Genomic DNA, 26,613 nt, shown 5'->3' with positions numbered 1-26,613 from the left:
TTTTGCACAATGTTAGTTGAGGGACAAATTCTGACCAGTGTGCACAAGATATCACTCACCCCTTTGAATTGGTGCTAACCCCTCTCCCCAGTACTGTGCTAGACGGTCAACTAGATATCCGCCTCAGTGCCAACAACTTCATACCAGGTTCAGAAATATTTGAAACTATCTAGTGATTGTTCTTGTGAAGGACCTGTATCAGGTTTATTCACCTAATTTCCCCCCACCCCCAACCACCATCTTGGCTTTCTTAGTTGAGAAAGTAGTTTGCATCAACTGTACTAAAGAAAGTGTCCAATTATGTGAGACTGACTTGTAAAATTCTGTGAATGCCGATCCCTTGTTGAATGTTTTCCATAACAAATTTTAAAATGCCTGAAATGACTGATCAACTGAAATAGTCATTTCATGTAACGTGTATATAAACAGCATTGTAGTATTGCATGTTGAGTTAATTTTGTTCTTTGTTTTGTATGTCTCCCTTCCCAATAGGTTGTCCAGGTATTTGTGTCATGAAAACTATTTGTCAAATTAAATTCATATGTCAATTGTGTTTATCACCATACAAATTAAATTTCCTGTTTTAAAGAGTGCAAAGTATACACCTATTTCAAATAATACTTTGTATTTGATTGGCACTTGATAAATCTATATCCCTTTAACTGTTTTACTTTGCTTTTTCATTCCAAATTTTACGTTCTTTCTACACTAGCTACATGTGGATTCCTTTTTGCCTTTCGTGGCTAACTTTTTTTGGGGGTCTGGGCATCACTTACAGCCCCTTGTCCCAGATTTGTCAATCCTCTGCATCTGTGTGAAACAGAGGTTGAAGAACTTTTGTTGCACTAATTTAAATATTACCTCAACAAATAGAATCAAGATTCTTTTTGTTTGATGGAAAGAAGAAGAACATTTATTCATTCCTTTAACATCTTGGACCACAAATGGAATTGTACCAACATTGCATACTTTAATGGTTTTAATTTAACCTATTTTTCTAATTACCTTGTTCAGAGATAGTATTAAGCACCTCCAAAGCAGGTGGTACTTGAGTCCCAGGGGTATTGACACTATCACTGTGCCACAAGAGGGTCCCTAAATTATTCAGCAACCTTTCTCTATTTGTTCATGGGATCTAAATAGTGTTGGTTAAGCCAGCATTTGTTGCCTTTCCCTCATTGCCCTGGAGCAGATGATGGTGAGCTATCTCCTTGCACGGTTGCAGACCTTGGGGCTTGGAGACATCAACAATGCTGTCAGGGTTCAAGTTCCAGGATTTTGACCCAATGACAGTGAAGAAATGGGGATAGAAGTCCAAATCAAAATGCCTAGGAAGCATAGGACCCAAGTGATTATCATTTCTGACTCTCTTTATAAAATCTTTTTCATGAAATAGTATGGTGCTAAATGCATGATGACTTAATTAAATTTGATTGGTTCTGGGCTCATTTTACTGTTAATTACTATTTCTGGCTTTCTGTAGAACTGAAAGGCTGTTCAGATGTAATGTGTGACTTAAGGTGTTTCAATACAGATTCCATTGACTTTTATGAACCACAGGAATTCAAGTTGAAATATAAATGTTATTTTGTCTGTGTGTTCCCATGATTTGGTCATTAGCTGAATTCAGGTTTGAGAGTTCCTGGCATGAGATTTTAATCAACTTATTATGACACACCTCCGGGGTAAGTGGGGTTTGTGAACCTTCTGGCCCAGAGGTAGAGACATTACCACTGTACCACAAGACCCCCACCCCCATCCCTTCTCCCTCAAGCAGTTCAAACGCAATGAAGGAGGACAAAATTGATGTGATTTTTCTGGGATGCGTAGGGCAAAATCTGCTTGGACTCCTGTTTCTAATTAGTATCCCTCAACAAGGGTGCATATGTATATCTGTACATGCACTTGTACCAGAACTAGTTGAAAATGCATAAGCATGCACGTGCACGTACTGGCTGTAGCTGGAAATGTGTGTATACATGTTTATGTGCTTATTGGTTTGTGCCTGGTCTAACTGGATAGTGCTTATATCAGGCCTAACTGCGATTGCATTCCATCTGAATGCCCCTATACAGCCTTTCCAAGTTGGTGTGAAAAATAAAACCTAAAGTGAGAGGGCTGCAAATGTTTTGCATCCATAACACACTTTTTTAAAAACCAAGATATGCGATGATAAAACTTTCGCAGTGTTCATCTCGTGCTTTCCCTTCCAACAAAAACAAAATTTGATCAGATCAGAATTCCCTGAGACTGCACCTTTCCATGGCAATTCCAACTACAATTCCAGGAATAATTTGCTGCTGGGAACACACATCCTTTGCATGCTGTGTTTGAAGGCATTGCCTTCCTGTCCAAATCTTTCACATATGCGCAGTGTGAAATACTTACACCAAACTGGAATGTTTTTCACAAATGTTTGTCATCAACTGCTTGGAAGCATTTCCCACCATAGTGTGGGACTACATTGGATTCATTAACCTGCACCCAGCATATCCATTTCCACTTATACAATCAAAACAGTCCCTTTGATATAAAGTTAAGCATTGAATTATGATAAAGTGACAACAATTAATCAAGGCTGAATGCCTTATTCCTAATTCTTGTGTGTAATGCACAACGTATAGTGCCAGAGCGTACATCTCCCGTTTCAATCCGACACGCTTTATTGTAGTTGCCGACTGTGCATGATATGATGACCCATTGATAGAAGTCTGGTGGTAATGTAAACTAGCATGATCCCCTGGATATCAAGATTTTCAAATCTCCCTTCTCCCTTTGAGAGTCCTGACACTGGTATATTTTTGATACATTGTTATTTAGAAAGGAACTTACCAACCATCAAGCAAAAGGGGGAATTTTAAAATTCACACCCAAGTGGGCAAGCCTTCCCACCATATCCCTGTAAATAAAGTTTTTAAAGCAAGTGTAGCCCTTCCATTATAGAATTGTTTCTAAAACGTATTGTCTTGATCTTTAAATCTGTTATGAAACACTTCAAAGATTTATTATTGATATCTATCAGAAACGTATATTTAAATAATCATGATCATTTGCTGTGTTGTTACTGAACAGTACCTTGATGGTTCTCCTACTTGTTCACACAAGTCTACATATAAACAATATACAGTCACTGACTGCTGTATATGTTTACCTGTCATTTAAGACAATTGTTTTACTTCCAATTCACCATTATTATTGGGTAGAAAATGTCTGCTAGCATTCTGATTGGGATATTTGGTACATTTCATTGGAGCTGTCCAGTGAAAAGCATATAATAATTTAGCCAAAGTCTAATTTTTTTGAATTGGTGCATTGTTGCAGTGGAGGAGTGCAGCTTGTAATTAGACTCCATAATGATCATCCTTTAGGCCATTTCATCCCATTCTACCAGTAACAGCCCAACAATCTGTTCAATATAGCTTAAATGCCTAATTCTGTTATGATGTTCTCCATAGTCAAATTTCCTTCTCAAAGACATAAATATTGGCCACCTGTGTAGTTGCCACCTGTGAAACTATGCCCCGAAGGAACAAGCAGATGAGTAATTCTTGTTGGGCCGAAGGGCCTGTTTCCACACTGTAAGTAATCTAATCTAATCTAATCTAAACTCCTTCATGGGAAATCTGAAGAGGAATAGTGGTTGTGAACAACTGCAAGACACCTTTTCTGGTCATAGCATCACTTCCACTGTAACTGGTCACATTGCTGAGAATAACAGTTTGTGTTTTGAAATTCCCAAAGATAAGAATTATAATGCAAATCATGCAAGATCCGGATCAAATTTGAGTGATTGGCTTCCTCCAGTTCCTATGTTCCTGCACTGAATTCTGACTTTATTTCTAGGAGCTAAGATTCTGTCAGACAATGATTATAATGGAGTGTTTGGCCCACGATTTGGCTTAGAGAGGGATCATTCTCATTATAAAACAAAGTCTTTTTATTATTAGGTTATTAGCCAGGCTCGTATCCTGGAACTGGGTGCCTATTCCCTTATTAATATTATTGTTGCTCAACTTTTGAAATACTTTATCTGTACCCTTCAATTTCCACAAAATTCCCCACCCCTTGTTTCACTGTTAACAACTCATTCCTAAAGTATTAAATCATTCTGTGTAATCGTTTAGGTGAAAAAGTGGGGGTAATTAATATGATTTTGGGCATCTTCAATCAGATGCATTTTCGGGCCTTTGAGCTCTTGAACACTGGATTGAAAAGCCTTTTTTTTGTGCCAAAAGTATTACGTTTATCCAAAACAGCCCTGCAAGTTGCATTTATCTTTCCATCTGTGCTATTTGGTGCAAAATTGGTCTGTAAAATGTTACACTTTGTCCCACATTGTTGATATGAAGACTTGAGTTCTTTCATTCTAATGCTGTTGTTAATGACTACCAAATCGACACAGCCTCATTGCTACTGGGATGGAGCAGTTTTCCTTTTTGATTGTTCTTTACTGCATGGGTGGTGAGTTTGTGCTTGTTTTGATTGCTTTGCTTGTAGTTACTAATGCCTAGTTGTTTTCCCTCCCCGTGGTGTGTGGTATTGGGGTTATATCATAGCTCTTCATACAGATACAGCATCGGGACTACTGATTCGCAGTATCCATTTGGTGACACAGCGACTGAACTCCCAATGGAGACAGGACATGAGCATCTCGTTGGCAGCACTTGAATTGCTCTCTGGGTTAGCCAAGGTACAGTGGTGGTTAAATTTTATTTTCATTTTATACTTAATTTAACAAACCAACTGAGTGTGGACACAGCTGACCACTCGAACATATAAAACAAGCTATTGTTATAAGTGGAAAGATTCAGAGTTGTTAGGTAAAAACAGAGTCTTTTAGTTGAAGTGTCTTCAAATTGTAGAGAATAACTGGTTATGATGTTGCTCTTTGAGATCCAAAGAATGAGTGGGTTTGAGTTGTGCAAAAAAAAATTCAAGATAGTTTTCTGTTGATACTTCTCAAAATATGAGCAATAGGTAAAACTATCTTTTTAAGCTACTACTAACATGATGCTTCTATCAAGCCAAAATGATGATCTGCCTATCATACAAATGAGTAACGTGTTAAATGAATTTCCATGCCAGTGAAATACTGGCCCTGTAGGTTGTACACTCAAAACATTCAAATACGTTTTGCCCAGTTCGTAAGATATCCACATTCTTACAGTGTCAAGAACATTTTCTTAAAACAAGGTTTTTCAGCATATTAAAATTGTGAGGTGATCCAGAATAGCACGTCTCAGTAATGCACAATAGTTATATATCTGAATTCTGCATGTGATAAATTCCTTCAGATAATTTGTGCTGGTTTGCACAAATGATCATTTTGGATCTCTGGGAACATGAGGACTTTGAGCAGTTTTTAAATCCATCAATCTGTCATACACAAAAGATAAAAGGTGCATGTTTCAATTTGACTCAAATCCAGAAGGAAATCTGAGAGAAAATTTAAGACACAAAATAGAAATGTGATGAATGAATTACTTTATAGGTCAGAAGGCAAAACTTAAGTTACTTTCTATGGGCATCTAAAAACTAGGGTGCCAATCAAGTGGGCTGGCATGCTTATGGTGGCATTGAGTTTCACAATATTGTTAGAGCTGTTTTTGAAATCTAAATAAAGCAATTAAAATGAGCAAATGGACAGAATTCTCCTAAATTTTCCTAGGTGAGGAAGCAAGAAAGGGGGTGAAATCAAAATGCACTCAACTCAGCAACTGGAATCAGTTGGGTTAATTCAAGACAATATTGTTTCAGACCTTATTGGAGAGAGGTTCGCTAGCCCCACATGGTGGGACCATGATGGAAAGTGGAGTGTGCTCCTTTCCTGATCAATCCTCACCATGACCCACTCTGAGAACTTTACTGACAGTAAAAATGGCTTCAGACAGGCTTCCCACCACAAGGTGAGCAGCAAATTTGAAGATTCAGCTGCTGTATCAGGGGCCATTTCACCAGGCTTTAATGCCATTTTGCCGAAAGCCAGTATGACTGTGGTTTGAGGGTTTATACAGGGTGTGTAGCTGTCTGGGTTTAGTGACGGGCCTCTCCTTTCTTGGGTCATCAGCCCCCTTGTAGTACCTTATTCAGCAGTTGCTGCCTGTGCAATCAAGAAGGACATCCTATCACATGGCCATGCCAGTTACCAGCTGCTGCAGAGGATTAGGCTCATTCTCATTGCTTTTTCTAGATTTTAAAAAGCCTGGAGAAACATTTTTATTTACATAGATTTTCCTTTACAGCTTCACCAACTTCAGCCTCCTTTTCCTGATCTTGCTCGCAATCCTTTTCATGATCTCCAAAATGGATGTAAATGATTTGTTCTTTAAAACAGGTAAAAGTGAGCGTGGATTCAACAGACCGAAAGCGTGCAGTTAGTTCAGTGTGCAGTTACATCGTGCACCAATGTAGCAGACCGGCTCCATTTCATTCCCGAGATCTACACTCCATGATTGTTGCAGCCTTCCAGTGTCTCTGTGTCTGGCTCACAGAGCATCCGGATATGCTAAATGAAAAGGTATGTTTGGTTTGCATATCTTACTGTGGGCTTTAATAGTAGTTTGATGTGTTGAGTCTTTCCTGCCCTTCATTCTCCCCTTTCTCATCTCAGCTCTGCTTCTTCAAACCAACCATCATCATCTCGAGTTGGGGATTTGTTATTCAGTGTTACACTCGTAAGTTCAAAAGCCAAAAGATGTCCCAGATTTGCTAGAAAATCACAAGTGAAACTTCATCCTACTGTACAGTCGGAACAAAGATTAGAACTTTGACATTAGATGAAGGGAATCATCAAAATAATGTGCCTTACATCAACACCCTTTACTGAAAATTTAATCTGGCCTATTTAAGAGATTGAGTGAGAAGTGCACGAGGTTGACTTAACATAGGAAGACTGTCTCTTTCAGTCTAACAATCTTCATGCTTTCTTAGGATTGTCTGATAGAGGTGCTGGAGATTGTTGAACTGGGAATCTCGGGGAGCAAGTCTAAAACCAGCGATCAGGAGGTGCGGTACAAGGGAGATAAAGAACCAAACCCTGCTTCGATGAGAGTAAAGGATGCTGCTGAGGCTACACTGACATGGTAAGGCGTAGAATTAATTTGGGCAATATTGCCCTGAATTAACCTCAGTGATTCTCTGATATTCTTTCGAGAAGGAATGCCATCACCCTTCCTTAATCTCAGTCCCAAACTAGAACAGCACTCTGGCAAATAAAACTATGAAAATATGAAATATTCTATCAAGCCTCCTATCCTGTGGCTTGATGGATGCAATGGGACCAGTAAGTGCTGGTTTTGCCACTGACAACCACATTCTACATGAAAAATTTTCAAAGGAGAAAAATTTCATTTCGAATGATAAACATTGAGTGCTGGGTTTCCCAATATTACTGTAATCCCTACGCCAATTGAAGGGAATTAGACTGCTGTCTGAATAGGAAGAGGCTCGGGGGTTAAGTGGAGGAAACAGGACAATAGCAGTAAGTGAGATGTTGGATGAGAGAGTTGGCACAGTTGTGATGGGCTGAATGGCCACCTCCTACAACTGAGACAATTTTGTGCTACATTAGTGACTGCACTTCAGAAGCATTTTGTTAGTTGTGAAGTTCTTTGTGACATCCTAAGGAAAGACTCGGTGCAAATGTAAAAGCAAGTTCTTTCTGATTGTTGTTATTTTCTATGTCTTAATAGAAGAGCTAAAAATAGATGAGATCAGTCAGACCAAAGAGACCTGAATTTTGCTGACTATGCTGGCTGCTTAAGGTTAAGTTTTTTTTATTAATGTAGATTTATATTAACTTGTATGCTGCTTTTCAAATGGGTGTGTGTATATAAAGATATAATGGATATTATTGATTTTTTTGTTTTAAAGTATAATGCAGTTGCTCGGAGCATTCCCTTCTCCAAGTGGCCCTGCCTCACCATGCAGTCTTCTCAATGAAGAAACACTAATCAAGTACTCCAGGCTGACCTCAACCAGCAAGAACCATTTCCGGTACTTTGTCTTGGATAACAGCATCATCTTAGCAATGTTAGAGCAGCCACTGGGCAATGATCAGAGTGAGTTCACAATCTCTTTCTAATCCAGTCCTTTGTATTTATGATTTGCTAAGGAGCAGGAATTTCAGTTACTCAAAAACAATGCCTACTGCTCTTTGTAACTCAACCCTGACATTGGTAGTCTTAAAGCAAGATCCTTAAGCTTCTATTTTAACCAACTTAGTACAAACTCTTCAAGGTCTGAATTGGTTCATGGCCTTCTATGGGCCCACTGCACTGGAGGGAGCACAAGATCCAACTTCTATCTCAACTTTGTAATTATAAGAGTCTGGTAGCACGGTGGCTCAGTGGTTAGCACTGCTGCCTCACAGCACCAGGATCCCAGGTTCGATTCCAGCCTCGTGCAACTGATTGTGTGGAGTTTGCACATTCTCTCAGTGTCTCCGTGGGTTTCCTCCGGGTGCTCCGGTTTCTTCCCACTGTCCAAAGATGTGCAGGTCAGGTGAATTGGCCATGCTAAATTGCCCGTAGTGTGAGCTGCATTAGTCAGAAGGAAATGGATCTGGGTGGGTTACTCTTTGGAGGGTCGGTGTGGACTTGTTGGGCCAAAAGGCCTGTTTCCACACTGTAGGGAATCTTAAAAAAAACTGGGGCAGCACAATGGAAGTCAATGCAGTAACATCCCTGGGTGCCAGTGCTCAGCCATGATTAACTCTAACAGAATTTGTAATGAACCAATGCAGTAAGACAATATTCAACTTAATAATTTCAGAGAGAGCAATTCCAAGAAAATAATGGTGGCTGTGCTCAAAAATAAAATCTGTGATGAAAGCAAAGACATACACTGGTCACAGTGTGAAAATACAGATTAAGTGCAGACTTAATAAATGTAGCTCTAAATAGATATACAAGGAAACTAAGCAATGAAGGAATGAAAATCCTACTTTACTAAAACCATTGGGGTGGGGGGGAGAATCTGAAAACCGCAAAAATCTAGCGGTCTCCTAGGATAGCAATAAGCACTGTTGTTGCTGCCAAATGCAGCAGTAAGCAGTTCTTTGAGCTTAACAGCAAGAGGATTAACACAGAAATAGATCCATTAAGGAGGCAACAGAGTTGAACTAAAAGCAGCGAACATTCCAAATGATTATTTTCTAGACCTGTTCATAAGGGAAGGTACTAATCATAAGAGAGATATATTTTAGAACATAAGGAAAGAGTAAGAAAATGGAGCTAAGAGGTTGCTCTTTCTCTGAGACAGTGCTGTTGCAATGAGGTGTACAATTCTGTGGTTCCTTCCATTGCCACAGGGCTTGTCAACTCCATCCCTCCTCTCCACCCTGTCCTTGTTGCACAATTCCTTCTAAGTGCTAGATTACTGTGTAGTCAGTCAAAAAGTGTGGTGCTGGAAAAGCGCAGCAGGTCAGGCAGCATCCGAGGAGCAGGAGAGTCGACGTTTCAGGCATAAGCCCTTCATCAGGAATTCTGTAGTCAGCCAGTCTTAGCGATAGAAACCTGTGGCAGCTACCTTCACTGAGCTGAGCTCAGTAATTTTCATTTGCAACTTGATCTTGAAATTCTAATTTCTGAGATCTGAATTGTGTCGTTGCCTTGTCTCTCAAGTCTTTTATCAAAACAGCTTGTTCATTTCCAGAGTTTGAAAATGTGTTGCTGGAAAAGCGCAGCAGGTCAGGCAGCATCCAAGGAGCAGGAGAATCGACGTTTCGGGCATGAGCCCTTCTTCAGGAATGAGGAAAGTGTGTCCAGCAGGCTAAGATAAAAGGTAGGGAGGAGAGACTTGGGGGAGGGGCCTTAGAAATGCAATAGGTGGAAAGAGGTCAAGGTGAGGGTGATAGGCCGGAGTGGGGGTGGGATTGGAGAGGTCAGGAAGAGGATTGCAGGTTAAGAAGGCGGTGCTGAGTTCAAGGGATTTGACTGAGACAAGGTGGGGGGAGGGGAAATGAGGAAACTGGAGAAATCTGCATTCATCCCTTGTGGTTGGAGAGTTCATCGCCGGAAGATGAGGCGCTCTTCCTCCAGCCGTCGTGTTGCTATGGTCTGACGATGGAGTAGGCCAAGGACCTGCATGTCCTTGGTGGAGTGGGAGGGGAGTTGAAGTGTTGAGCCGCGGGGTGGTTGGGTTGGTTGGTCCGGGTGTCCCAGAGGACCAACCAACCCAACCACCCCGCGGCTCAACACTTCAATTCCCCCTCCCACTCCACCAAGGACATGCAGGTCCTTGGACTCCTCCATCGCCAGACCATAGCAACACGACGGTTGGAGGAAGAGCGCCTCATCTTCCGCCTAGGAACTCTCCAACCACAAGGGATGAACTTGGATTTCTCCAGTTTCCTCATTTCCCCTCCTCCCCACTTGTCTCAGTCAAATCTCTGGAACTCAGCACTGCCTTCCTAACCTGCAATCTTCTTCCTGACCTCTCCGCCCCCACCCCCACTCCGGCCTATCACCCTCACCTTGACCTCCTTCCACCTATCGCATTTCCAACGCCCCTCCCCCAAGTCCCTCCTCCCTACCTTTTATCTTAGCCGGCTGGACACACTTTCCTCATTCCTGAAGAAGGGCTCATGCCCGAAACGTCGATTCTCCTGCTCCTTGGATGCTGCCTGACCTGCTGCGCCTTTCCAGCAACACATTTTCAGCTCTGATCTCCAGCATCTACACTCCTCACTTTCCCCTCGAACATTTTCAGAGTTTGCATTACACAAGCATCTGGCAGCTTTAAGCTAAACACACATTAAATGTTGAGAATCAAAAAAAGAAGAGTTTTTAACCTTCAGCTGCTTGCCGGGAATTGTTTTAGTGATTTACGCTGGTCATCTCTTCTGTCAGGGCAATGTCTCGGGTATAATCGACTCTTGGGCTTTTGTGAATCAATGCTTGTCTTACCCTAAAACCACTTGACAGCATTGACAGTGTGCTTGGAAGTTTTCTGATGCTGTCAGCTGCTCCAGTCACTGCTTTAGTCTCAGGGTGTCCCATACAGCAAGTAATTTATAAATGTCAGGTATCAAGAAACTGTGGCCTTATAAAACTCAATATTCAGTCCACAGCTCTATAAAAATGAAAGGGTATTAGGTTGTGTATCTAATTTCTGTCTTTAAAATAAAGTGGAAGAATAACTATAAATGTTGGAAATACACTGTCACTCCAACTGAGACAGAGAGAAAGAGATTTTAATCAGTAACAGAATCAAAGTTTACGGGGCAAAGGCAGGAAAATGGAGTTGAGGATTATTCGATCAGCCTAGATGTTACTGAATGGCAGAGCAGACTCAATGGGCTGGATGGCCCTTTTTAGCCCCTACATCTTATGGGACCTATGAGGAGAGAACGGGTTGCCTTTTTAGAAAATGCTTTCCCCCTCCCTATTGTATTTATCATATAGCCCACAATATTGAGCGATAGTACCAATATTTCAGAATACTAACGATGGGAAGCTAAGTGCAGCATGTGAAGGGGCGGGCAGCCAACTGGAGAAAGGAAAATTTCGCTAGTGGAAAAGAATGTTTTACACAAGCGCTGCCTATCATTTTTTGGGGAACGTCTTTTGGTTGCTTTCTCCACAGATCCTTGCCCTTCAGTTACTGTCCTGATCCGGGGAATGTCTGGGAGACATGCGTGGACCATGCAACTGTATCATCAGCCGAGGGGGTCTCGAGCAAGCCAAAAGGTTTGAATTCAATGTGATAATACTATATTATCTGATGCCTCAATGTTTTATTCCGTGACCAGTCCAACTAAGATTTATGCTGTTACTGAAAAATCAAATTGACCTTTTAGGTAAAAGCAATTAAGTCAACAACTACTGTACTTCTGTTCATTTTGGAATTACAGCAACACTCCAGTATTAGCATATACTGAAGCTTCTGCGCACACAGTAGGGCAGTTGAGTTGCATAGTGGTGTCCTGTGCCAAAAGTGGCAACCAATTCAGTTCACTCCACATGATATCAAGAATTGGTTGGAGGCACTGCATACTGCAAAGGCTGTGGGCCCTGACAACATTTCAGCAATCCTACTGTAAACGTATGCTCGAGAATTGCCGCTCCCATAGCCAAAGTCTTCCAGTACAGTTACAACACTGACATCTACTGACAATGTGGAAAATTGCCCAGTATGTCCTGTACACAAAATGCAGGTATGGATCGAGCTGCCAGAGGAAGTGGTGGAGGCTGGTACAACTGCAACATTTAAAAGGCATCTGGATAGGTATATGAATAGGAAGGGTTTGGAGGGATATGGGCCAAGTGCTGGCAGGTGGGACTAGATTGGGTTGGGAAATCTGGTCAGCATGGACGAGTTGGACTGAAGGTTCTGTTTCTGTGCTGTACATCTCTATGACTCAATGACAAATCGAACCCAGCCAATTACCACCCCACCAGTCTTCTCTCGATCATCAGTAAAGTGATGGAAGGGGTCATCAACAGTGCTATCAAGCAGCATCTGCTCAGCAATAACCTGCTCAGTGATGCCCAGTTTGGATTCCTAAAGGGCTACTCAGCTCCTGACCTCATTACAGCCTTGGTTAAAACATGGACAAAAGAGCTGAATTCCAGAGGGGAGGGGAGAGTGACAGCCCTTGAAATCAAAGCTGTATTCAACTGAGTGTGGCATCAAGGAGCCCTAGCAAAACCCCCTGGGGTCAGTGGAAATCGTGGCAAGTTCTCCACGGGATGAAGTCATACCTGGCACTTAAGGAAGATGGTTATGGTTGTTAGAGGTCAGTCATCTCAGCTCCAGGACAACAGGGTGGTGTCCTCAGCCTAGCCATCTTCAGCTGCTTCATCAATGATCTTCCCTCCATCATAAAGTCAGAAGTGGGATGTTCACTGATTATTGTGCAATATTCAGCACCATTCACATCTCCTCAGATACTGAAGCAGTCCATGTTTAAATGCAACAAGGTCTAGACAGTATCCACGTTTGGGCTGAAAGGTCGCAAGTAATATTTGAAAATAGTTTGCAATGACCCCAATAAGAGACAATCTAAGTATCATTCATTGACATCCAATAGTGTTACCATCACTGAATCCCCTAATATCAACATTTTTGGGATTTCCATTGACCACTGCACTGACCACATTGACCACACCCACAGCACTCACCACATAAGCACAGTGGCTACAACAGCAGGTCAGAGGCTAGGAATACTGCGGTGTGTAACTCACCACCTGACTCCCCAAAGCCTGTCCACCATTTTCCATGCACAGGTCAGGAATGTGATGGAATACTCCCCCCTTGCCTGGATGGTTGCAGCTCCAACCACACTCAAGAAGCTTGACACCATCCAGGACAAAACAGCACATTTGATTGGCACCACATGCATAAATATTCACTCTCCCCACAGCTGATGCTCAGTAGCAGCAGTGTGTACTATCTACAAGATGCACTGCAGAAATTCACCAAAGAACCTTTCCGAACCCATGACCACTTCATCTAGAAAGACAGGGTAGCGGATCATAGAAACACCGCCCCCTGCAAGTACCCCTCCAGGCCACTCACTATCCTAATTTGCAAATACATCACCATTCCTTCACTGCCTCTGGATCAAAATCCTGGAATTCCCTCTCTAATGGCACTATGGGTCAACCTACAACACATGGACTATAGAAGTTCAAGAAGACAGCTCACCATCACTTTCTCAAGGGCAACAAGGGATGGGTAATAAACACTGGCCAGCTGGTGATGCCCGTGTACCACAAGTAAATTTTAAAAAAAATCTTGTGTAAGTATTGCCAGAAATGGGATGTGGTTCCTTCTTCATTGAGTTGCACATGGGATGATTGCGACACTGAACTTGTAGATCTGATTTCACATGCTAGTGTAAAGGTAATACAGTGTCAGAACAGTTTGCAATTCAGTGTGTGTAACTTTAGAGCACCATCTATCAACTGTAGATCTTTCAAAGCTGCCTGGAGGCAGTTTGGCCTGACAGGCATTCAATTTGCAAGAGCAATCCAGCATTAATCCCAAAAACCCTCTGTCCTTCTCTGTTTCAGATATTTGCTTAAGTGTCTCCTAGTGACAAAGCCATCCATGCAGCAACAATCCTCTGAACAACAAAATCAATTGTTTATTCTCAATCGAGAATGTGGTGCTGGAAAAGCACAGCAGGTCAGGCAGCATCCAAGGAGCAGGAGAATTGACATTTCAGGCATAAGCCCTTCATCAGGAATGAGGGTTGTGGGTCGGGGCTGTGAGATAAATGGGAGGGGGTGGGGAAGATAGCTGGGAAAGTGATAGGTGGATGAAGGTGAGGGAGAGGGTGATAGGTCAGAGGGGGGAGTGATGGATGGGTCCGGAGAGCGGTGCTGAGTTGGAGGCTTGGGGTTATGGGAGGGAGAGGAAATGAGGAAGCTGTTGAAATCCACATTTATCCCAGGTGGTTGCAGGGCCCCAAGGCGGTATATGAGGCGTGCCTACTCCAGGCGTTGGGTGGTAATGGTTTGGCGGTGGAGGAGGCCCAGGACCTGCATGTCCTTAACGGAGTGGGAGGGGAAGTTGAAATGTTCAGCCACGGGGCGGTGGGGTCGATGGGTGCGGGTATCCCAGAAATGTTCTCTGAAACAATCCGCAAGATGATGTCCTGTCTCCCTGATGTAGAGGAGATCACATTGGGAGCAAAGGATACAGTAGATGACATTGGTAGAGGTACAGGTAAATTTCTGACGGATGTGGAAGGATCACTTGGGGCCTTGGACAGAGGTGAGGGGAGTGGTGTGGGCACAGGTTTTACACTTCGTGTGGTGGCAGGGAAAGGTGCCAGGAGTGGTGGGTGGGCTGATGGGAGGGTGTTGACCTGATGAGGGAGTCACAGAGGGAATGGTTTTTTCGGAACGCTGATACGGGGGGAGAGGGAAATATATCTCTGGTGGTGGGATCCGTTTGGAGTTGGCAGAAGTGGTGAAGAATGATGCGTTGTATGCGGAGGTTGGTGGGGTGTAAGTGAGGACTGGGGGGTTCCCAAAGCAACAAGGACAGAACCCCCCAGTCCTCACCTTCCACCCCACAACGTCCACATACAATGCATCATCCTTTGCCACTTCCGCCACCTCCAAACGGACCCTACCACCAGAAATATATTTCCCTCCCTACCCCTATCAGCATTCCTAAAAGACCATTCCATCTGTGACTCCCTCATCAGGTCCACTTATGCCCAAAGCGTCGATTCTCCTGCTCCTTGGATGCTGCCTGACCTGCTGTGCTTTCCCAGCACTACACTCTCGACAAATTAAAGATACGTTTGCATTAATTAACTTGCACATTGAGAACCCTTTTACTGTGCATAAGGGCTGGAACTAATCTGATCTACGCCAGTGAAAAAGGAATAATCATCCTGATGTCCTGCTTCTGATCATTATCAAGTCATCAAAGTTTGCGAGAAGATTTGTAGCTCGGGTGCTCGTTGTTGTGGTTCTGTTCGCCGAGCTGGGAATTTGTGTTGCAGACGTTTCGTCCCCTGTCTAGGTGACATCCTCAGTGCTTGGGAGCCTCCTGTGAAGCGCTTCTGTGATCTTTCCTCCGGCATTTATAGTGGTTTGTCTCTGCCGCTTCCGGTTGTCAGTTCCAACTGTCCGTTGCAGTGGTCAGTATATTGGGTCCAGGTCGATGTGCTTATTGATTGAATCTGTGGATGAGTGCCATGCCTCTAGGAATTCACTGGCTGTTCTGTGTTTGGCTTGTCCTATAATAGTAGTGTTGTCCCAGTCGAATTCATGTCATCTGCGTGTGTGGCTACTAAGGATAGCTGGTCATGTCGTTTCGTGGCTAGTTGGTGTTCATGGATGCGGATCATTAGCTGTCTTCCTGTTTGTCCTATGTAGTGTTTTGTGCAGTCCTTGCATGGGATTTTGTACACTACATTGGTTTTGCTCATGCTGGGTATCGGGTCCTTCATTCTGGCTCACCCATCTCTGGACTCATAGCAGAAGCGGTAATGCAAAGGTTAGAACAAACAGTCTTACCGCAAATTCAACCCAAACTCTGGGTCACATATGTGGATGACACCTTTGTAATCATTAAAAACACAGAAATAGAGAACACACACCGGATCATCAACGCCACACTCACAGGAATCCGATTCACTCGAGAGGAAGAAAAGGACAACCAACTCCCATTCCTAGACGTGATGGTACAGAGAACACCGAATGGAGAATTCACCACAAAGGTACACAGGAAAGGCACTCACATAGACCAAGTCCTAAACTACGAAAGGAACCACCCCAATAAAAGAAGTTGCATCAAGACACTATTCAAAAGGGCCACAACACACTGCAGTACACCAGAACTGCAAAAAGAGGAAGAGGAACACCTATATAGTGTATTCGCCAAAAACAGATACCCGCGCAATTTCATCAACAGATGCCTAAAGGAAAGACAACGGGACGAGGACTTGCCGCAACCCAAAGGACTAGCCACACTACCATACATCAAGAGCATTTCCGAACTGACAGCCAGACTACTGCGACCACTAGGACTTATAACAGCACACAAACCAACAGCCACTCTCAGACAACAACTCACCAGGATGAAGGACCCGATACCCAGCATGAGCAAAACCAATGTAGTGTACAAAATCCCATGCAAGGACTGCACAAAACACTACATAGGACAAACAAGAAGACAGCTAATGATCCGCATCCATGAACACCAACTAGCCACGAAACGACACGACCAGCTATCCTTAGTAGCCACACACTCAGATGACAAGTACCGTGAATTCGACTGGGACAACACTATTATTATAGGACAAGCCAAACAGAGAACAGCCAGGGAATTCCTAGAGGCATGGCATTCATCCACAGATTCAATCAATAAGCACATCGACCTGGACCCAATATACCGACCACAGCAACGGACAGCTGGAACTGACAACCGGAAGCGACAGATTCAAACCACGACAAATGCCGGAGGAAACAACACAGAAGCGCTTCACAGGAGGCTCCCAAGCACTGAGGATGTCACCTAGACAGGGGACGAAACGTCTGCAACACAAATTCCCAGCTCGGCGAACAGAACCACAACATTATCAAGTCATTCCTATCGGAAAGTCTACATGTGGAAGATGCACCCTGGAATGAAATGTGATTAGACTGCTTTCTGCCAATCATAACTCGAACTGCAGCAAGGTCGGAGGAACGCACGCACAAAAACCAATCGTAATGTAACTGCAGTGTCATCCACAGGCATTTGTTCCTGAGCCTCATCCACCACCAAAGGATGACGTGGGAATCAAGTACAATGTCAAACATCGGCCATTCCCTGAGGAGGTGGACAAAATTCCATTTGTAAAGGCTGACCTGAGCATTCCTGATCTGCATGAGATTGTTACTGATCAGGTAAGAGTATTATCAGGCCACCAGTGAATTGATTCCAAACTCTCAAGTAGCCATTTAAATTATTTTAAATGTGGTGTGTCCATTGATGTTTTCATGAAATGAAAACTAATCAGCTGTTTATTGTAATAATTTGAATGGGAATTAATTAGGTACTTTATGTAATGGACTGGAAATGAAACAATATTAAAAAGTGGGCGGCATGGTGGCACAGTGGTTAGCACTGCTGCCTCACAGCGCCAGAGACCCGGGTTCAATTCCAGCCTCAGGCGACTGTCTGTGTGGAGTTTGCACGTTCTCCCTGTGTCTGCGTGGGTTTTCTCCGGGTGCTCCGGTTTCCTCCCACAGTCCAAAGGTGTGCAGGTCAGATGAATTGGCCATGCTAAATTGCCCGTAGTGTTAGATAAGGGGTAAATGTAGGGGTATGGGTGGGTTGCGCTTCGGCGGGGCGGTGTGGACTTGTTGGGCCGAAGGGCCTGTTTCCACACTGTAATGCAATCTAATTTAATCTAATCAATTCCAAGTGTGGCTTTCCATGTTACATCGAGAATCTGGTCCTTGTGCCTGGCATGTGACAAGCATCACTGTCTATCTAATATGGAGCTCCAGAGTCAAAACACCTAAGACCAATATCCTTTACTGCCATAAAGGGGAATCCTCAAGCCACTAGCAATATGTGCATGCTTTAGAGTTCACAGTGCAGCTTTCCATTGTGTAGACTTCAAGGTGTAGGGTCTATACAGAGAACAGTGCCATGGTTATATCAAACCACAAATATAAAGCTTGCTGAAGTACATTCCTCTAAGCAGTAGCCTATCCTGTATTTGTGCACTAGTATCTATTCTATTAAGCAATAGTGTTTTTTTTTCTTCATTTTAGAATATTTATTTCCTTAGCTATGCATTAGCATTCCATCACAGAATCTCTACAGTGTGGAAACAGGCCATTTGGCCCAACAAGTCCACACCGACCCTCTGAAGAGTAACCCATCCAGACCCATTCCCCTACCCTTATTACTCTGTTTCCCCTAACGTACACATCTCTGAACACTATGGGCAATATAGCATGACCAGTCCACCTAACATACACATCTTTGACTGTAGGTGGAAATCGGAGTACCCGGAGGAAACCTACGCAGATATGGGGAATGTGTAAACTCCATTCTTCGAGAAATTAGAGGATTGCTATGGAGTACTTTATAAAATGTGTTTTTCTCAAATTTATGTAATGTGTGAACAAATCTGGATAAATGTGGCACTCCTGTCACAGCAGCTTCTGATTGTGGTGGAATCCTGGTGCTCTGTAACCCTCCAAGATTTTAAATATTTTGCCTGAAAGAGTACTGCTGCCCTCTGGTGCTTATAACAGGGAAACGTTAACAGTGTATCTGAGGTCTGACTGGTTCCACAAAATTCACAATGTGAAAATCTTATCATGGAGTAACATGCCAAATCTTACTTCATTAGAATTAATTCCACATCACAGAAAGTGATTTAAGTAGCTGACAACAGGCTAAGCTGAAGCTGGTGAAACTTCCCAGATACAAATTCTTTGATGCTGTCAATGTTACATTTAGTTTCAATCTTCCTTTATCCCTGCTGTGTGTGTGTTTTGCTGAATGCTTGCTCTGCTATTTTCTGGGATATTAAGGCAGTTCTGTAGTTAGACTGAAGCGTTGCAGACTAAATGTAGGCAACTGCTTCCCTTCCATCAGTAGAATTAGTGAGCTAGTTGTATTGGGGATTTTAACAAGCCAGAACTTTTATTGTGGTTTATCTCTGTGCCAACCCACAGATTATCAGATTTATTGAATTCAATTTCAACAGCTTGCCCTGTGAAATGTTAATCCTATAATCACTAAACAAGCCTATCTGGTACCTTGTAATGCAGACTGAAACATCCACCCCACTGGCATGGCTCCATTCTTTCACTCTCACAGCCTCTATAAGCCTATTCGTCAGGAGCTTCACGTAACTGAAGGCAGAGTTTATCTGTTTTCTTTTATACAATTACAAATAAAGTTGTTTCCCTCTCATTCATCCTTCCTTTCACTTAGGAAATTACACTGATTCTCGAGCCCCATTATTCCTGGGGTTGCCTTAAAGATTATTGATTCATTCCAAGCCCGCAAAATCCCCAAAGTACCTGTCTGTTAGAAAACATTGACCGGGTTCCTGAACTTAACAAGAATTGCTATTCATTACAAATAAGTAAATTCTAATCACAAGCAGTTATGAAATTTTAACGAGTTAAATTCTAACTGCCTCTTAAAACCCTGTACACACAGGCAGACGCAAACAAAAAATGTTTGTTTCCCTCCAGTCATAAAACTAAGCTGGGAAAAAACCCCTTCAACAGCACAAGTCCACAGCTTTCCTTTTGCTTGCCAAGACTTTGTTCTTCAATCTCATTTCTCCACATTCTTTCACTACTTTCCAGAAGGCACAGGGAGTTTAGTACACTGAGTGCACAGTCCCTCTGCTGGTTAAAGGCAACAGCTCTCAGCAAATAGTGGGAGAAAGTAACTGGCTTGCTTCTTGCTACTGTGCAGAGAGAAAGAGAGACGCTCACACGCAATCTGCCTTTCAATCCAAAGGCAACTTATCCATTTATTTTTTATTTTTATTTGAAATTGAAAGCTGTTCAACTACACCTAAACCAATCAGTTATCACCAAGCTGATGACCTTTAGTATCCATGTCTGGTCACCATTGCACAAACCAATCATCTACATGTCAACCAAATCCCTCTCTCTCTCTCAATGCGCATGCTCGAGCGCCATTCTGCCTACAAACATCTTCCCTCACTATTTGACAAAAGAAGCAGTGTATAGACACCATGCATAACAGGTTTCAGTAACTTAGTTTTAAAAATGCAACAATTCTTTCCAAAATGCTCGGATTTAAAACAACCCTTTATCCATTTTAGTCCTTGATCAAAAATACAAAAGAAAGCTGTATACAACAGTGTGAGAAAATGATGCCTCCATTTGTGCCCTGTGCCCTTTTTAAAGCAGGATTCCAGCATTAGATTTTTTTTTTAGATTACTTACAGTGTGGAAACAGGCCCTTCGGCCCAACAAGTCCACACCGCCCCGCCGAAGCGCAACCCACCCATACCCCTAACCTAACACTACGGGCAATTTAGCATGGCCAATTCACCTGACCTGCACATCTTTGGACTTTTTGTAACCCAAGCTGATCTGCACTTAGGCTTGCTCGATAGTTTCCATTGCCTCTAGATTTATATTTTGGGTTGAACTCGTACTCGTTACCTGAACAGTCTTAGTGGAACCTCCTGCTTGTACAGTTTTCATATTTGACATTTCAATTTGAATGTCATATTGTTTCAGAAAAATTCTCCTATTAAAATGTGAAGTTGAATTGCAATCTTCACTCACCATAATGGCTCAGCTAATCCAGATCCCACTGTTACATTGAGAAAATCGGATGAATTTTATAGATAGGCTTGTATTTCTATTGTATCCTGTACGGATTCAGGAAGTCCCAAAGCACTGAACATTCACTAAAATGCATTTGAAGCGAAGTTGCTGTTGGAATGTAGGAAGATCTCTTGATGGTTCTTGTTTAAGCATGACCCAGGTGAGGAGAGGGAACGGGCTCCCTCTTCTCCCCCAAGAAGTCTCACAAGTATTTATTTTTCCTTTTAGCATGCAGCTTTCACACTTAATTGAAATGAATTAACTAGATCACAATGTGGGAGCCGAATTACAAGGTTTTCTTGAGAGGAAAATAAACATAAATTTTATTACCTACTAATCCCAAAAAAACGATGTCAATTACAGATAACCTCAAAAGGGATGTGATACAATGTTTAGTACAGACATGAAGGTAAAGGTGATTCCAGTTTAAAGTTCTTAAAGTTGTGCAGGAGTTAGATTTTAAACCTAATGTAAGCTGGTTGATTGTTGACTGGTATTCTGAAGCTGGTTGTCCCAAGTGCTTAGTTACAGGCACTGACTTCAAGGCTGGGTAAGATTTCTTGCTTGCATGTAATTTTTCCCTGTCCTCCTCCTGCTGAAAAGTAGCTTTATTCATATAGTTCAGTGTGTGCTCGTTAGTCTAGTACGTTGCCTTAGTTTTATAACTAGCCAGTAATATTAGAAATGATAGCGCAAGTTTATTTCAATACATAAGAAACAAATGAAAGGCAAAAGTAGAAATTGGGCCCCTCCAAATTGATGCAGGAAGGCTCATGATGGGAGACAAGGAAATAGCTGAAGAACTTAAATACTTTGTGTCGGTCTTCACAGTGAAAGACATGAGTAATGTCCCTACAATAATGGAGAGTCAAGGGCCAGAGTTGAATATGGTAGTCATTACAAAAGCAAAAGTGCTAGAAAAGCTAAAAGGTCTAAAAATTGATAAATCTCCTAGCCCTAGAGTTCTGAGGGAGGTCGCTGAAGAAATAGCAGAGGCGTTGGTTGTAATCTTTCAAAAATCACTGGAGTCAGGGAAAGTCTCAGATGATTGGAAAGTCGCTGTTGTTAACACCCTTGTTCAAGAAAAGATCAAGACAAAAGATGGAAAATTATAGCTGTTTAGCCTATTTATGTTTTTCTTCCTCTCAAGAAAACCTTGTAATTTGGTTGTAGGTAAAATTCTAGAATCCATCGCTAAGGATGAGACTTCTAAATTCTTGGAAGTGTAGAGTCAGATTAGAACAAGTCAGCATGGATTTAGCAAGGGGAGGTCGTGCCTGACAAACCTGTTAGAATTCTTTGAAGAGGTAACAAGTAAGTTAGACCAGAGAAACCCAGTGAATATTATCCACTTAGACTTCCAAAAGGCCTTTGATAAGGTGCCTCATGGAGGCTGCTGAATAAGGTGAGGGCCCATGGTATTCAAGGTGAGCTAATGGCATGGATTGAGGATTGGCTGTCTGACAGGAGGCAGAGAGTTGGAATAAAAGGTTCTTTTTCAGAATGGCAGCCGGTGACAAGTGGTGTTTCGCAGGGTTCAGTGTTGGGGCCGCAGCTGATCATTTTATATGTTAATGATCTGGATTGAAGGCTCAGGGGGCATTCTGGCGAAGTTCACCAATGATATGAAGTTAGGTGGACAGGCAGGTAGTTCTGAGGATGTGGGGAGGCTACAGAAAAATTTAGACAGTTTAGGAGAGTGGTCCAAAAAATGGCTGATGAAATGCAATGTGGGCAAATGTGAGGTCTTGCACTTTGGAAAAAAGAATACAGGCATGGACTATTTTCTAAACGGTGAGAAAATTCATAAAGCCAAAGTGCAAAGAGATCTTGGAATGCTAGTCCAGGATTCTCTAAAGGTTGACTTGCAGGTTGAGCCCGTGATTAAGAAAGTGAATCTAATGTTGTCATTTATCTCGGGATGGTTGGAACGTAAAAGCAACGATGTGTTACTGAGACATTATAAAGCTCTGGTTCGGCCCCATTTAGAATACTGTGTCCAATTCTGGTCCCCACATCTCAGGAAGGAGGTACTGGCACTGGAGCGTGTCCAGTGGAGATTCACATGGATGATCCCTGGAATGGTAGGCCTAACATACAATGAACGGCTGAGGATCCTGGGATTGTATTCATTAGAGTTTAAAAGGTTGAGGGGAGATCGAATGTAAACTTACAAGATAATACATGGCTTAGAAAGGGTGGACGCTGGGAAGTTGTTTCCTTTCGGCGGGGATACAAGGACCCATGGGCACAGCCTTAGAATTAGAGGGGGTCAATTTAAAACGAAAATTAGGAGACATATTTTCAGCCAGAGAGTGGTGAGCCTGTGGAATTCATTGCCACGGAACGCAGTGGATGCCGGGACATTAAATGTCTTCAAGGCCGAGATTGACAAATTCTTGATCTCGCAAGGAATTAAGGGATTTGGGGAGAGTGCGGGTAAGAGGTGTTGAAATGCTCATCAGCCATGATTGAATGGCGGAGTGGACTTGATAGGCCGAATGGCCTTCCACTCCTATGTCTTATGGATGATCTGCAGGGAATTGCATCCCAATATGGAACTTCCCAAAAGTTGTGAATCAAATGGGTGAGGCAAATCAGAGTTTGAGAGCCTTTCATAATGATGTTAATTTTGGTTCAGACTGGTGTTTGTTTACTGATCACTTCATGAGCTTGACTCAGGTGATGACAAATCAAACATATGCTATTTTTAGGCCTCTGGCATGTCAATCAGATGATGGAAGTTAAATATTGATTTGCATTTTTGCTATGATTATAATAACGCTAATAAATCTCCTGCAGCTGGAAGTTCAACATGAGAAGCTGAAGAAATTGATGGCCAAACAAATTCTCTATGAAAATGCACTGGAAAAGATCAGTGAAGAGAGACTGTCCAAGACCGTATTCCCTGATCCAGTGACTGAATGCATCCCCCCTCCTCCCGCACAGGAATTCCAGACTGCTCGCCTTCTCCTTTCACACTTTGGTTTCCTATCTTTGGAAGCACTGAAGGTAAGCTATTTCTTTATGAATCTTGTGGGAACCTTACTATTTTTGATTACTATTCTTTCTTCCTATTTCCAGCCGTGTATTGAGACAGTCTGATTTGAGTGAGTGAATGATTTAGATTTGTTTTCAGTTGCAAGATTTTGACCATCAACACTGCATCCTAAATTTCACAATAACAAAAAAAATTTAATTATACCACTGTGGACTTTTATGCATGACTGTTCAACAAACGTTTTGCCATGCCCCTGAATTCTGTAACAATGTATAACTTTAAATTTAATTTTTGTTTTCTATTTACAATGTTAAAACATGGGCGATATAGTTTAGTCTCATTTTTGAATGAATATGTACTGGATGTGGATATGGGCCAAAAGCAGGCAAATGGGACTAGTTCAGTGGGGGGAACTTGGTCGGCATGGACGAGTTGGACTGAAGGGTCTGTTTCCAGCTATATGTTTGTTAGTTGCTACCAAGCCCTGTGTAAGAGTTGAATCTCTTCTGTGGTTTGGTATTCTGATAGAAGTATGTCTCCGAAAAGCTTGAATTAAATAAGTGGTAGAATTTGCACACTGCCGCAACCAGGAGATACAAACAAGTTGAGTACAGTCTGGACTTAGTTGTATTTGACATTATAATGGTGCAATGTATGTGCACTGTGTTCCCCCATCTACCTCCACCAACCAGCTGAGTGACATCCTGGGGGAGAGAAATGAACAGCAGAGGTAAGGAGTGAATCTTAGATCAATTTAAGAGAGAGATTCCCCTCCAAGTCCTGAAATTAATCAGACAATTTTAGGGAGACCACAGTGAATGGTGACCCATTACCCAGGTAGTTTGTAAAGATGATGATGTTAGATGCAGTCAGAAACCTGCTCAGCTCACATTTTGTATATTTACATCAAATCTGCAAAAGTATGAGAAACCATGGGGTGGGTCAGTGAGGGAGAGGCTAGTGAGGGAAAGGGAGTGGCCAAGGCCTGGTGGCAGAGACTGGAATCCAAAGCCCCCACGCTAAATTAACAAGGCTATGAATTGACTATTGGGAGAAGGCCCAGAACAGCAGGTAAAATCAGAATGGAAAAGCAAATGCACGCTGAGTAAGGCTGACAGTTTAGGGCTCCTCGCTTAAAATGGATCAGGGAAATTCACAAACCACTTGGGAGGTTTCAAATTCCTTATTATTTAAAGTAAAAGCTAAACTTGGTTTAAAAGCCTGTTTTTGTACCTCACGTCAGAGTAACCTGATCATCGGATCATTAACTCTTCCCGAAAGCTGCTATCAGCTAATTTAATTATGTTATAGTCATAGAGATATAAAGCATGTAAACAGACCCTTTTGGTCCAATGCAACCATGCCGACCAGATATCCTAAATTAATCTAGTCCCATTTGCCAACATTTGGCCAATATTCCTCTAAACCCTTCCAATTCATACACCCATCCAGATGCCTTTTAAATGCTGTAATTAAACCAGCCTCCACCACTTCCTCTGGCAGCTCATTCCATACAAGCACTACCCTCAGCATGAAAATGTTGACCCCCTGGGCCCCTTTAAAATCTTTCTGCTCTCACCATAACTCTATGTCCCCTAGTTTTAAACTCCCCTACCCTGGGATAAAGACCTTAGTTAGGCAAAAGTGAGGACTGCAGATACTGGAAACCAGAATTTATAGATCAGAGTGGTGCTGGAAAAGCACAGCAGGTTAGGCAGCATCCGAGGAGCAGGAAAATCGACGTTTTGTTCCTGATGAAGAGCTTTTGCCCAAAACGTCGATTTTCCTGCTCCTTGGATGCTGCCTGACCTGCTGTGCTTTTCCAGTACCACTCTGATCTGAACTAAAGACCTTGGCTATTCAGAGCTGAAAAATGTTTTGCTGGAAAAGCGCAGCAGGTCAGGCAGCATCCTAGGAGCTGGAGAATCGACGTTTCGGGCATAAGCCCTTCTTCAGGCTTATGCCCGAAATGTCGATTCTCCTGCTCCTTGGATGTTGCCTGACCTGCTGCACTTTTCCAGCAACACATTTTTCAGCTCTGATCTCCAGCATCTGCAGACCTCACTTTCTCCACCTTGGCTATTTACCCTATCCTGCCCCTCATGATTTTCTAAACATTGTTCAGGTCACCCCTTAGCCTCCTACGCTCCAGGGAAAACAGCCCCAGCCTATTCAGCATCTCCCTATAGCTCAATCCCTCCAACCCTGGCAACATCCTTGTAAATCTTTTCTAAACCCTTTCAGCTTCACCGCTATTGTCCATGTATGCACATAGTGCTGTTAGGAAGGGAGTTCCTGATTTTTGACCTAGAGAAACTGAAAGAACCATAATTATAATATAGTGGAATAGCTTGTGCATCAGTGCTTAAGGCTGTGAATGTCTAAGGTGGTGAATTAGGTCTTTCAAGTGGGTGGCTGTTTCCTGGATGGTTGAGCTTTTTTTTGTATGTTTCTGGATCTGTACTCATTCAGGCAAATGGGGAGTATTCCATCACACTTCAGTGTTGTGCTTTGTAGACGGTGAAGTTTTGGGGAGTCAGTGTGAGTGACATGCTGCCTAATTCCCTGCCTCTGACCTGCCCTTGTAGCTACAGTGTATTACTCGCTATTCCAGTTCAGTTTCTGGACCATGTAACCATCCCAGTAGATGAAATTCCCACATTTGCAGTGTACAAAGTTTCAGCTCCGTAATTCTGTTGTGGTACCAGAGGAATTTTAATTTGCATTTTTCTTTGAACTTACTGGTAACCTTCCAAAGGATCACCAAAAATCATTGGCTGAAAGTGACACTCTTCCCTTGTTCTTTCCTCACCAATA

General features: G+C 42.6%; 1 protein-coding gene across 19 annotated transcripts in view; it reads left to right on the top strand.

Moving 5' to 3' along the window:
• ralgapb (Ral GTPase activating protein non-catalytic subunit beta) overlaps window positions 1–26,613 on the top strand; it is a 141,450-nt gene that overhangs the window by 87,992 nt on the left and 26,845 nt on the right. For 8 of the 19 annotated variants that reach the window (XM_043710953.1, XM_043710952.1, XM_043710950.1 and 5 more), the window contains 8 exons: window positions 493–501; window positions 4,557–4,690; window positions 6,335–6,517; window positions 6,931–7,082; window positions 7,873–8,060; window positions 11,587–11,690; window positions 17,193–17,357; window positions 23,598–23,807. In XM_043710953.1, coding sequence (XP_043566888.1) covers window positions 493–501; window positions 4,557–4,690; window positions 6,335–6,517; window positions 6,931–7,082; window positions 7,873–8,060; window positions 11,587–11,690; window positions 17,193–17,357; window positions 23,598–23,807 — 1,145 coding nt within the window. The remainder of the gene's footprint in view (window positions 1–492; window positions 502–4,556; window positions 4,691–6,334; window positions 6,518–6,930; window positions 7,083–7,872; window positions 8,061–11,586; window positions 11,691–17,192; window positions 17,358–23,597; window positions 23,808–26,613) is intronic. The other 11 variants (XM_043710946.1, XM_043710961.1, XM_043710957.1 and 8 more) reach the window with 6 other exon arrangements.

Source organism: Chiloscyllium plagiosum, chromosome 20, assembly GCF_004010195.1.
Source record: "Chiloscyllium plagiosum isolate BGI_BamShark_2017 chromosome 20, ASM401019v2, whole genome shotgun sequence".
NCBI lineage: Eukaryota > Metazoa > Chordata > Chondrichthyes > Orectolobiformes > Hemiscylliidae > Chiloscyllium > Chiloscyllium plagiosum.
This window is presented reverse-complemented; position numbering and strand designations above follow the sequence as displayed.